The following is a 12,720-nucleotide window of genomic DNA, read 5'->3' as shown; positions in this document are numbered from 1 at the left end:
AGCACTAATCACCTTCAGTCATGCTGTATATTTACATCCTACTTGTTTCTTCACACTGCTGGTGTATAAACACCATGGAAGCAGCAGCCTTTGTCTATTTTCTTTTCTGATGTATCCTACTCACTGGAATTGCTTGATAATAAAAAGGATGGAATGAATGAATTAATGAATTTTTTTAATTAGCAAGAAAAACATATGCAAGTCAGGATAAACCTTAAGACAGTCATTGTTAGCATAGATTTGTAGCCCCACGCCTACTCCATTAGTAAACACTGACTTTAAATTTTCCAAAAATTTAAAGCAACTCTACTTTTTGTCTTAGTTTTATATTACTCCCAAAAACCTTCATTTGGTTTAATTTTGCAATTTAGTGGGCATGGCCAGAATTTGAAATTCTTTAGCTGTTAGTCTTTAATTTTATCATCTCAGATTGTGAACATTTTCCCCAATTTATTTCTAGAGCCTAGATTCAGATTTGTCAGATGGACCAGTCACTGTGCAGGAATATATGGAGGTCAAAAACGCTCTAGTGGCTTCTGAGGCCAAGATACAGCAGCTAATGAAGGTGAATAACAACTTGAGTGACGAGCTGAGAATTATGCAGAAAAAGGTAACATGTTAATAAATGCCAGGATGGTTGGCTCTTTAATCCCATAGTATGAAGAAGAATCTCAGTCATCATGTTTGTGGTCAGAAGGAAGACAAACAGTTATTTTAACAGACCTAGAAACATTGGGACCAACCTGTCTTTTTGGAAGCAGGATATGTGTGGATATTTAAAATGAAATAGTTCTAATTAGAAATGCATTGGGCTGAAGAGATGGCTCAGTGGTTAAGAGCACTGGCTGTTCTTACAGAAGATCTGGGTTCGAATCCCAGTGCCTACATGGCAGCTAACTATCTGTAACTCCAATTCTCAGGGATCCGACACCCTCTCCTGTCCTCTGTGGGCATTGCATGACATGGGTGCACTTGCATACATGCACGCAATACACACATACACATAAAATAAAAAGAAAGCAAAAAAAAAAAAAGAAAGAAAGAAAGAAATGCATCCAGAGTAGGATAGGAATACAGCTCAGTGATAGAGCATTTGCCTAGCATGCATACAGTCCTGGGTTCAATTTTCTTGTTTGGCTGGGGATGTAGCTCAGTTGTGGAGTATAAGCACAGGACTTGGGTTTGCATCTAGAAATTCATCCAGAGTAAATTCTCCATAGGAGAAACCCAACAGCCTAGTGAGTGTTTGTGTTAGGTAAAGTAACCTTTGCACTTGCCTGGGCTTCCTGGGAACCTGGAAGCCACTGCATAGATGTGATTTTTTTTTTCCCCCTTTCTTACTAGCCCTAAAGAATAATCAGTCATGCAGACAGAGCATGTAAATCCTAGCCCATACCATGCAAGGGGTGCTTTATCTGTTAGCATTTTCTCTGACTCTGCCCTGGCAACCCTTTCCAGCATCCCGCCTTACTTGTCACTAGAACATAACACTTATCTGTGGTGCCCTCAAGCCTAGAGCAGGGCTTGCCACCAAGCAGATTCTTAGAAAATACAAGAACACATTCCATCTGTACTAGCAAGAACTGCATGCTAAGAGACAGTCTCTGTGCTCAGCGTCCTCTCAGTTGTTCCCTTATGAGAGAGCAGAACTGCATAGGGAGTATGGCCAGTAGTAAGAAAACTTGTACTTCAGAGGGGGACTATGTGTTGGGGCTCCTTCTGGGAAGCTAAGAAAGGGAAGTTGAAAACAATAACTATTGCATGACATTTGTGGGTACTGATCCCACCATTGGTTCTCTTCAAAAAATGAGCTTTTTAGGGACTGGAGAGATGGCTTAACAGTTAAGAGCACTGGTTACTCTTGCAGAGGACCTGGGTTCAGTTCCCAGCACCCACATGGCAGCTAACAATCATCAGTAATTCCAGCTCTAGGGGGTCCAATGCTCTCTGATCCCGAGGGCATTGCACAACACAGGTGCACTTACACACATGCGGGCAATACACTCATACACGTATAATAAAAATAATAAATAAAAAAAATTTTTAAATGAGCTTTTTATGCTTCCCCTAAGCAGAAACAGAACAGACTTTAATTTGTGATTTTATGCTATCATTGAGGAGTATTGTTTCAGACTCAAGTATTAAGACCTGGGCACAAGGTGCCCTTCCCAAAGGAAGACCAAAGAATTGAACTCTTGCTCACTAGAGAAGTAGGTTATGAGCTCCTTTGCGTAGAGTTTGGGCTAAGATTCTGTCTTGTGGAGTTCTAGGTCAGTGTTGAGAACGTGAGTCATGGTTCCAGTACCTTACTGTCAAGGATGGGAATGCTCAAAGCTGATTCAGCCCTTGACATCTTGTTCCCTGCCTCTCAGCTCCATCTGGCCTAGTGCACAGCAGTTACTAGCACAGACCAAGAGCCCTTGCTATAACACACAGGGCTTGCATTGTCTCTGCCCTTTCTGGAGGAATACTGCTTAAAGATGGTAGTTTAATCACACTAATAATTTTCTTGGGGTGATTTTTTTTTTCCCCATGAAACTTACTGATGTTGCCTATGTAAATCAATTCTTCCAAACATCACCTTTTTTATTCTATAGCACTCTTTTTAGTATTCGTAGAAATCATCAGAGATGGAGCTGGGGAGATGACCTAGTGGGTGAAGCATTTACAGCACAAAGTGAGGTGGAGTTCAGATCCCCAGGATCTACATAAAAAGCCAACTAGGCATGATAGCCCACCAGTAATCCTGGAGCAGGGCAGGCAGAGACTAGAAATATCCAGGACAGACTGGCTAGCCAGACTAGTGAAATGCTGAGCTCTGGGTTCACTGAGAGACACTGCTTCAGTATATAAGGTGGAGAGTGATAGAGGAAAACACCCAAGCTCAGGACTCCACATGCACACACATCACACACACACATGTGCAAAAAAGAAAAGAAAAACTGGCCAGTGAGATGCATCTTTTGCTAAAGGCTCTTGCTGTATAAGCCTGATGACCTGAGTTCAGTCCCTGGAATCCCCATAGAGATGGAAGGAAAGAACTCCACAAAGTTGCCCTCTGACATCCACATGTATGGTATGGCATGTGTACCCACACACATGCACATAGAAGCACAGTAATTAATTTAAAATGTTTTAAATCACCGGGTGTGGTGGCACACGCCTTTAATCCCAGCACTTGGGAGGCAGGGGCAAGCGGATCTCTGTGAGTTCAAGGCCAGCCTGGTCTACATAGTGAGTTCCAGAACAGCTGGGGCTATAGGGAGACCTGTCTCAAAAAGACCAAAAAAAAAAAAAAAAAAAAAGTTTTAAATCGCTAGAGAAACCCATATCTCTGAAAGTAGGTATCTTGAGTTTCTATAAGAAATGAAGAGCAAGGGCTTGGGGTAAGATGCTTGCCATCAAACTTGACCCCTCAGTTTAATCCCCCAAACCCACATGGCGGGAGAAGGAACCAGCTCTTATATTTTGTCCTCTGACTTCCACACATGAATAATGATACACTTGCACCCAGGCGCATATAAATAAATATTTTAAAAAAGAAAAAAAGGTTTTGGGTTTTGGGTTTTTTTTTTGGTCTTTTTGAGATAGGGTCTCCCTGTATACCCAGCTGTCCTGGAACTTACTATGTAGACCAGGCTGGCCTTGGACTCACAGAGATCCGCCTGCCTCTGCCTCCCAAGTGCTGGGATTAAAGGCGTGCGTCACCATGCCCAGCAAAAAAAGAAAAAAAGGAAATGTAGGGCAGAGCCATTATTTGTTGATTATCTCTTCAATTCTTGCAGACGCTTTTGACTTCTGAAACTATTCAATTATCTATAACTTATTTCCTGCCTTATTTCTTCCAGACAAAGTGTAGCCTAGCTCTTTTTAAGATAAGCATCATGGGACTAGAGAAATGGCTCAGTGGTTAAGAGCACTGGCTGCTTTTGCAGAGGACCTGGGTTTGAGTCCCAGCACCCATATGGTGGCTAACAACCATCCGTGACTCCAGTTCCAGGGGAATCCACACCTTCTGACCTCTGTGGGCACTGCATGACATGGGTGTACTTACACACACGTAGGCAATACACTCATATACTAAAATAAAAAATAATAAATACAGTATTGTTTTAAAAATAAGCATCATTCAAATTTATCCAAGATTGTCTCTGTACATATAGAACAGTAATTGTTTAAAAAATTGTCACAGACCTGCAATCCCAGGTGCTTGGAAGGCTGAGGCAGAAAGATCACAGGTTCAAGGCTAGCCTGAGTAATTTAGACCCTGTCTTAATATAAAAAATTGTGGGGGCAAATTGCTAGTGATGTAGCTCTGGTTGATCACTTGCCTAGCATGCTTGAGGATCCAAATTCAGTTCCTAATACCAAAACCAAAAAATCTGAAACCAGAAATTTGTGCTCATCTCAAAGACATTTTAACAAAACATGGACTGGATGTTTCAGAAGCATTAACAATGCTCAGGTAGTTTTTGATTTTAAGACAGGCTCTTTATACAGACAGGCAGACATACAAGTCCAGTGTTCCTCACTCTTTGGACTGTGATCATTTCATTTGAGGCCACCCATTCATAGTCCTGACAAGTCCTTCACACCTGTCTATACCCCAGACTGCAAGGATTTCTCCAGTATGCTCTCAATGCACCTGTCTCTCTTTGAAGAGAAGGTTGCAAATACCTTGAAGCACTTTTGTGGGCCCTGGTGGCGTTAAAGCAGTCTGCACTCCAGGAAATGGGAGTGATCATTCTGTACAAGAGGCAGGAAGCTGTGCTACTGAAGAAGTTTGGCACTACTGGTACAAAAATGTGGAATTTGCTTTCATAGCAAAAGGTGTACTGATTTTATTTCAAAGCTAGATAAAGATTTTTATTTTTTTATTTTTTGGTCTTTTTGAGACAGGGTCTCCCTCTAGCCCCAGCTGTCCTGGAACTCACTATGTAGACCAGGCTGGCCTTGCACTCACAGAGATCCGACTGCCTCTGCCTCCCGAGTGCTGGGATTAAAGGCGTGCGCCACCACGCCCAGCTGATAAAGATTTTTTAATAGATTTGAGAGAGTGGTATGATTTATATCTGATCTTTCACATTTAACAGTTGCTTGGAAACGGTGCTAATTAATGAAGAGGAACAGCCACTATTGGTGTATTTTCCACAGATTGGTACTTTCTAAATAAAGATTGAAAGTTCACTCCTAACACTGCATGCGCTTGCTAATGGAAAGTAAGGATCTCCTGGTGCAGACACGGTTGCTTGTGGACTTTTAAACCTTGGCTCTGGAGGGCACTTTGGTCAGAGTTGACACTGTCAGAGTAGACAGTTATACTCACATGCTCCTAGCTTACACAGAGGCATGGAAGATGGCATACAGAGGAGAAGGATCCTGTGTAGAACACACGCAGTTCCTTGTTCCTTTAAATTGCCAGATGCTAACACACCCCACAATTCCTTGCTGATTCCTTAACCTTGGAGCAGCCCTCATGTAAGGAATGGAGAAGAGTACTCAGGGCATCCAAGTGACAGTGTCTGATGAAAGCGAAGTGGTACCAGTAGACAGGCTAGCACATTCAGAGTCAACACCACTGACTGCATGCTTTTTGAGTGACAAAGCCAAATGAGAGAAGGTCAAATACTCCAGCCTGAGAGAAAAAGAGACTGATCACCAGAGGGAAGCAAATGTGCCTGTGGCCATCCCTTCATGTGAAGATGCTAGCATAGTTCAATAAGTTGCCAGGTTCTTTATTGATGACATTAATATTGCAGACTTACCATAGTTCAATTCCCTCCTATTTTTTTAAAGATGTGCTTGAATTATTTGGAATATCAAGTGCTGTACAATAAAAATGTATTGACCCTAATGTTTCTTGTTGGCTCTTTGGAAAGCCGTAGGCAATACAGCTTCTCGTGAGCTGAAGTCACAGTGTAATGACATGAAACAGCTTTAGAATAATCCAAAGTACAGCTTGCCTACAAACATTTCCCAGCCCCATCATGACAACTTTTTAAGTGGTTAGATGCTTGGTTTCTTAATGTCCAGATTACTTTCCCACATTCAGAAATTAAACTATCTGATTACCCTACATGATGGAGTTGGTTATCACTTATTCCAAAAGAAAGTTCTTGTTTGTAATTGCTTTTCGCTTTCAACTCAACTAGCTATTACTGGTTGGTTGGTTTGCTTGTTTTTGAGATAGGGTCTCATAGCTCTGGCTGGCCTGGAATTTGCTCTGTAGACCAAGCTGGCCTTGAACTCAGAGATCCACCTGCCTATGCCTCTTGAGTACTGGGACTAAAGGCGTGCGCCACCACATCCAGTGTTGCTGTTAGTGCTCTTAATAAGTCCATAGTTGTATTCCTTTAACTTGATGTTTGCTTTGTCTGCTTGCTATACAAAAACACAGTCCCACTGCCAAACATTTCTTTCAGCTTCAGACACTCCAGAGTGAAAACTCAAGCCTCAGGAAACAGGCCACAACTAGTGCCTATCAGGTGCAGACTGGTTCTGAGTACCCAGACACTTCCAGCCACTCTTCCTTAAAACGACGGCCATCTGCCCGGGGCAGTAGGCCCATGTCTATGTATGAGACAGGATCGGGTCAGAAACCATATCTCCCAATGGGAGAAGCAAACCACCCTGAGGAGAGCAGGACGAGACTTCAGCCCTTCCCTGCTCACGTAAGTAACACGGCTGTCAAAGCCATTTGCTCTGTGCAATCTGACTGCTCCATTCCCTCTTCTGACCCCACAGATCCTGCGCGTCTATGCCAGGCTGTGCTTTGAGAGTTGCCCTTGTGTTTGCCATATGAGCATGTTGGCAGGTGTTTGCAGTGTTACCACAACCACACCCGTGGACTGAAAATTTTTAGCCAGACTGGGGACTCTGTTTCTTCCTCAACTCCTACTCCCCTGTAGTTCCCCTATTTCCATGCTGTATTTCTCAAACAGCTTCTATTGGCAGGTTTTGTAGAAAGCTTCCTTCCCCACTTCCACAAATGAAAGCATGTTTTCACGGTCGATAGCAGAAGTCTTACTCCAAGTAGACAGGTGTGTCCCTTTACGAACTGGAGCCTCTAGGATCCAAGGTGCCCTTTTTGGCTGCTTACACAGGAACAAATGACCCCTGTGAACTGGTACAGAGTTCAGTGATCTTAGGCTGCTTTAGCCTGTCCACTGCCTTCAGCATAGGCACAGCATGGGGTGTCATCTTGTAAAGATGAAGTGTAAGCTGGAATTAAAGCAACACTCAGGAAGTGGAGGCAGGAGAATTGCCTGGGCTACATAGGGAGACATTGTCTCAAAATAAGGAAGGGGGTAGGGAAGAAAGTGAAGAACAGGAACTGTGAACCTTTACAAGTACTGAATGCCAAAGACTGATCAGTGGCAGGAACATTTTAACAAAATATTACAGACATAAACCTCCTTATGCAATACTATCTTCAGAGAGTAAGTAATATTTATCTTTTTTGAGTGTCAGAAATTATTTCTTCAAATTGTGTAGTTAAAAAACTCAGGGTAAGTGGCAAAATTAATGATAAGATCTAATAAATTAAACCGTAGTTTAATTTTGTCAAACTTAGAGTGGTAAACTAGAAATGTTACTGTATGTAACTAGGAATCCATTCTTTTACCTTCTCTTTTTTGGAGGTTAACCCTTGAAGACCACTAACTTGATATTATTTGCCATTAAACTAAGTGAAATAGAATCTTATTTTTTGCTTAACTGAAAACAAAATTTAGGGAAATCAACCTTTGTTAACTTACATAGTATACTTTATTTTAGAAAAAATAGAATAGAAAAGTGTCTTATTATTGAGAAGTTGTATAGCCATAGTGCTAAGATTGAAGTGGTGGTGTGGGCCAGTCAGAGTCATCTGTAGAGCTTCTTACATCATATTAGCTGTTGACTGAAAAACAAGCATCATTGTAGGCAGTCCACTAAACATAACTACAGCAGTTTTGACAGATGTGCTAGCTGTGCTCTTCTCCTCTAAGGAAAAGTAGCCCTATTAAATTGAGTGATTCCCAGCAGGTGTTCCAAGGGGTAAGCAGCTCTGGAGCTGTCTCACAGATGTCACTGAGCTCAGACACTTCATGTAATGCACTGTAAAGTAGGTGGTTGAGGTATTGTTTGTTTTGTATTTTCCGAGCCTGTTTCTCTCTCCCCTTCCAGATCGGGAGGAGTGCGCTTGTGACCTCCTCTTCATCTCTGCCTTCCTTCCCCTCCACACTTTCCTGGTCCAGGGACGAAAGCACCCGAAGGGTTAAGTACACTCTGAATGGTCTGCTCTGGAGGCGGGGCAGTGCTCCTGGATGCTTTGTGCTTGGGTGCTGGCCCTCACTGTCCCTGTCCCTTGCTAACTGCCCTCTGTCCTGCATGAGGCAGCGCTTCCCTCCTGATTTCTCACAGCAGCAGGCACCCGCACTCATTGCACACGTGTACATACACTAGAATCTATAGCGAGGTGGCCTCCCTTTTATCTAACTCCACATTGCTCATTTTCACATATTTAACCAAGTTCAATAATTACTGTACAGCATTTATTGAGGATACTGTCTTGTTAAACAAGTAGAAAGCTAGCTGGCTGCTGGTTAAATAGGACAAATCTAACCAGTTTGTGTGTGCATGATAGCACACACCTTTAATCCTAGCACTCTGGAGGCAGAAGCAAGCAGATCTCTGAGTTCTAGACCACCCAGGGCTACATAGTGAGATCTTGTCTTAAAAAACTATTTGGGCTAGTACAAAAATGTCATACCTTTTTAAACTGCTGAGTTATTTTCCATTGGCACCAAGCCAAAATCTTAGACCCTGTGTCCTCTATCAGCACTGTTACACTTGGTAGCAGTCTGGGCATAAAACACTTGGAGGCAGGTATGGACATAAAACTGATCACTTGCATTGGTTGGCCAGGCTGGTCTGCTGGTGTGACTCACACTCTGAAGAGCAGTTCCTGATCCAGGTAATCTCCTTTAGAGGAGCCAGGCTGCCCCTGCCATACTCAGCCTTTAGTTAAGTCAGTTAGAGGGTATAAAGTACTGAAGTGGCATGATTCCTGTTCCCAAAGGTACCATCAAGTAAAAAGAAAAGTGCTTAAATGCACAAAGAAAACATGATACATTTCCTCTCCTGAAGGGCTGTGGAAAGAGTCCAGATTTGAAGACCTGGACTCAAGTTCCAGCACAATCTGTTTGTAACAAGGGTGAGAAGGAACTCTGTGCAGGGGACCACTTTTCAGGCCTTTCTGTTCCCTCTTCACCTGTGAATGATGGGAGTCCCCCAGTCCACTGCCAAGGTCATGGGACTAGCCATGGTCCTTTTGAATTTCCTTACCACCCTTTCCAAGTAATCAAGTAAATTATTTCTTTGTTTTTTCTTTTTTGTCTTTATTTGTTTGTTTTGAGACAGGCTCTCCCTATAGCCCTAGCTGGCCTGGAACTCATTATGTAGACCAGGCTGGCCTCAATCTCGCAGAGATCTGCCTGCCTCTGCCTCCCCAGTGCAAGAATTCTTGATGTATGGCACTTAGTCTTCAGTGTAGTTCCAAAATTGTGCTGTAATGTTTTCATTATAGTATTCCAGTTAAAGAATAGCAAAATAGTAATGAAATACCTCATTTAAGATTTTGTTACGAAGAGTCAAGTGGGCCCTTTTGTCTACCATAAAATTTTGTAGCATTTTTAAATTTTTTGATTTTGGGTAGCTTTGAAAAGGACTAGTTTGCTGAAATGGTTTTATACAAAATGAACAGTGAAGTCATTGAGAGCTCATCCTGGTTATTTCTGGCAGCTTCGTCATAGGTCTAGGTTTTGATGGTGTGTCTATATACAGAGAAAATGGCAAGTCTATTAAACTGAACCAGCACCAGCTATAAGGTAACTTTTCTATTAACAGCTTTGAGAGAGCAGCACTTTAACCAATCCTGGCTCTGCATGTTCACAATAATTTTCATAAAATTAAATGCTGGCTACATTGAAATCCTGTATGCTTTTTTGACAACGAAGGAGGACTTAATGAGTAAGTAGCTCTTTTCTGGGTGGTTGTCTTCTGTACTTGAGGAACATTTCCTGAGCATTTTAGTGGGTGTGTAGGTCTCATTCTTCTAAAATGTTAAGTGGAGTTTGGCACTCTTGATCATTGTTGGTAACGTGTTCAATTTGAAATTATCAAATTAATATCAGGGAATGCAAAACTGTTCTTTATAAAAACATGGAATTTCAAGAGGTAGGCAGTTTGAGGCTGCCCTGGGCTAGATAGCAAGACTGTCAAAAACCAAAAATAAGGGGTGGGAGGATTGAGTCTGTTTTCTAGATTTTCTTCCCCTACTGGAGCCGCACTGAATGAACTTTCCCATATAATTTAAGTGCCATTTGTTCGTGTGTATATGTGTTGTATATGTGTTTGTGAAGTAAAGAAAATAAATGTTGCGGCTGGAGAGATGGCCTCAGTGGTTAAGAACATTGGTTGTTCTTGCAGAAGACCCAGGTTCAAATCCCAGCACCCACATGGCAGCTGACAACTGTCCATAACTCCAGTCCCAGGGGATCTGACAGCCTCTTCTGACCTCCACAGGCATTGCATGACACTGATTATTTACCTACATGCAGGCAATGCACCATACACATAAAATAAAAATAATAAATAAAATTAAAAAAAAAAAGAAAATAAATGTTTAGATTAGACATTCTCTGAAAGGTAAGAAGGGGTTAGGGAGGTACGGGTTCTGAGATTAGGTCCACAAGACCTGCCGTCACTTTGCCTCCATTGAATGTGGTGCCCGCCTTTTATCTGCTACCCAGGCTTCTTGTGTCAGTAACCACTGACTTGTCATAAAGCCCGGTCAGAATGGGGCAGCAGTGAAGCAGAAGCTACTGCAGATTGTGACTTTGAAATCTCATGTGGCTCCAAGCAACACTTTGAATCATCTTCCTGATAGATTTGAGTGAATAAGGAAATTCATGCTGAATTTTAGGAACCAAATACAAGTATCACCTATTAGCGGGGGAGGAATGAAGTAGACAAGAAATATGGAAGGCCTGGGCAGACATACAGCATGGGGAGAGGAAGCAAAACGTGGCATGATTGTGGAGGCATCCTGCCTTGGAGCTGGCCAGGCATGTGATCGGTGACAAGCTAACAGACCTCACATAGACTTCCTTAAACTGACTTCCTCTCACACAGTCATCCTTCCTAATGAGGCTGGCTGTCTCTGTGGGTTTAAACAGAGCTCTGCCATTAGGGTTAGGACCTTATATTACTTATATTACTTAGTTCCATGTTTTAATTAACCTAGATTAAATTCAAGATGCACAGATGGAAATAGCTCCTACTTGTATTTTGAAAGGTAATCAGTTTATATTTTATATTAGCTTATAATCACTTTATTTTCTAGATGAAGAAATGTCAAACATTATAGCTAAAATGAATACTGAGGAAAAAGTTTTCAACTGAATGCCCTAGAATTGACAGTCCCCTTCAAAGCAAGTAGCCCCCCCTTCATGTTTTGTCACATAGGGAGAGGAGGCCCTGCCAGTCTTTTGGAGATTCCTGCTTTAAATCTGCAGCCCAGGGGCCAGAGAGTTAACTCAGTGGTTAAGAGCACTGGCTGCTCTTGCAGAGGACCCATGTTCAGTAGTTACCAGCACCCACATGGTGGTTAACAACCATCCATAACTCCAGGTCCAGGGGACCCAACACCCTCTTCTGGCCTCCTCCAGCATTGCATGACACAGCTGCACTTAAATACAAAACACTCATACATTAAAAAATACAGGTAAATAAATAATTTTTTAAAAATCTACAGCCCATTTTGAATCTCCATGATTGCATAGAATCTCTTTATTTTAACAAGTAGATATTTTGGGAAACAGGTAAAAGTGCTTTGAAAGTATCATGCTTGACTAATCTATTTTGGTTCAGAGACAATATGTGGATGGCTTTCTTGAGAGCTCTTCTTGGAGCCATAGTTGCTTTGAGCAGTAGCAGTCTGATGAGCCCCAGGCATCTAGTACTGAAGAGTTGAAACCTGGGCTCTTGATCCTCCTTTTCTGTAGTCTCTATGCCTGTAGATGAGTCACCCCCGACCACCACCACACACACACATCCCCAGTCCTTCAGGTAACTTCCAGCTCTGAAGGTCCTTGGTCAGATAAGTGCTGGTATATTTGTTTATTAACTGCATCTCACTGTATTACAAACTCTGTGTTCCTTTCCAGTCTAAACTAGATAGTGTTATATGTCTGTGTCGGCTTATTAGTTTGTACCAGAGATTGGTTTATTGAGTTGTTGATAAGCTAAGAAGAAAATAGTACAGAAAGAAACCACTTTTGGGGTCTGCTATTCATCTTTTACTAGATTTCCAGTAAAGGGTTGGCTCTTGTCCCATGAGCTCTGGGTATGAAGGTCACATAGCCCCACAGTCTTCCCTGGAGAGACTGAAGAAAGACATGATGCTCTAAACTAATGGCGGTCCCTTCTCTTTTTTGTAGGCTTCCAGGCTGGAGAAGCAGAACAGCACACCCGAGAGTGACTATGACAACACTCCTAATGACACTGAGCCGGAGGACACAGGGTACATGCAGGATGAATGCAGTGGTGGTTGGGGGGCGGGTACAGATCTGCAGGCCTCCACCACCTATACCCCTTGTCTATATTTTCAGAGCTTTAAGGTCTTAAAGTATTTGTCTTTTTTTTTTAATGTGTATGAGTATATTGTCTGCATGTATG

At 42.2% G+C, this 12,720-nt stretch overlaps 1 protein-coding gene across 13 annotated transcripts in view; it reads left to right on the top strand.

The window, feature by feature from the left end:
• Git2 (GIT ArfGAP 2) overlaps positions 1–12,720 on the top strand; it is a 56,600-nt gene that overhangs the window by 35,136 nt on the left and 8,744 nt on the right. For 4 of the 13 annotated variants that reach the window (XM_029554030.1, XM_008848986.3, XM_017802165.2 and 1 more), the window contains 4 exons: positions 461–610; positions 6,423–6,671; positions 8,167–8,256; positions 12,483–12,565. In XM_029554030.1, coding sequence (XP_029409890.1) covers positions 461–610; positions 6,423–6,671; positions 8,167–8,256; positions 12,483–12,565 — 572 coding nt within the window. The remainder of the gene's footprint in view (positions 1–460; positions 611–6,422; positions 6,672–8,166; positions 8,257–12,482; positions 12,566–12,720) is intronic. The other 9 variants (XM_008848991.3, XM_008848998.3, XM_008848992.3 and 6 more) reach the window with 5 other exon arrangements.

This window comes from Nannospalax galili, unplaced genomic scaffold, assembly GCF_000622305.1.
Source record: "Nannospalax galili isolate Female #2095 unplaced genomic scaffold, S.galili_v1.0 scaffold103, whole genome shotgun sequence".
NCBI lineage: Eukaryota > Metazoa > Chordata > Mammalia > Rodentia > Spalacidae > Nannospalax > Nannospalax galili.
This window is presented reverse-complemented; position numbering and strand designations above follow the sequence as displayed.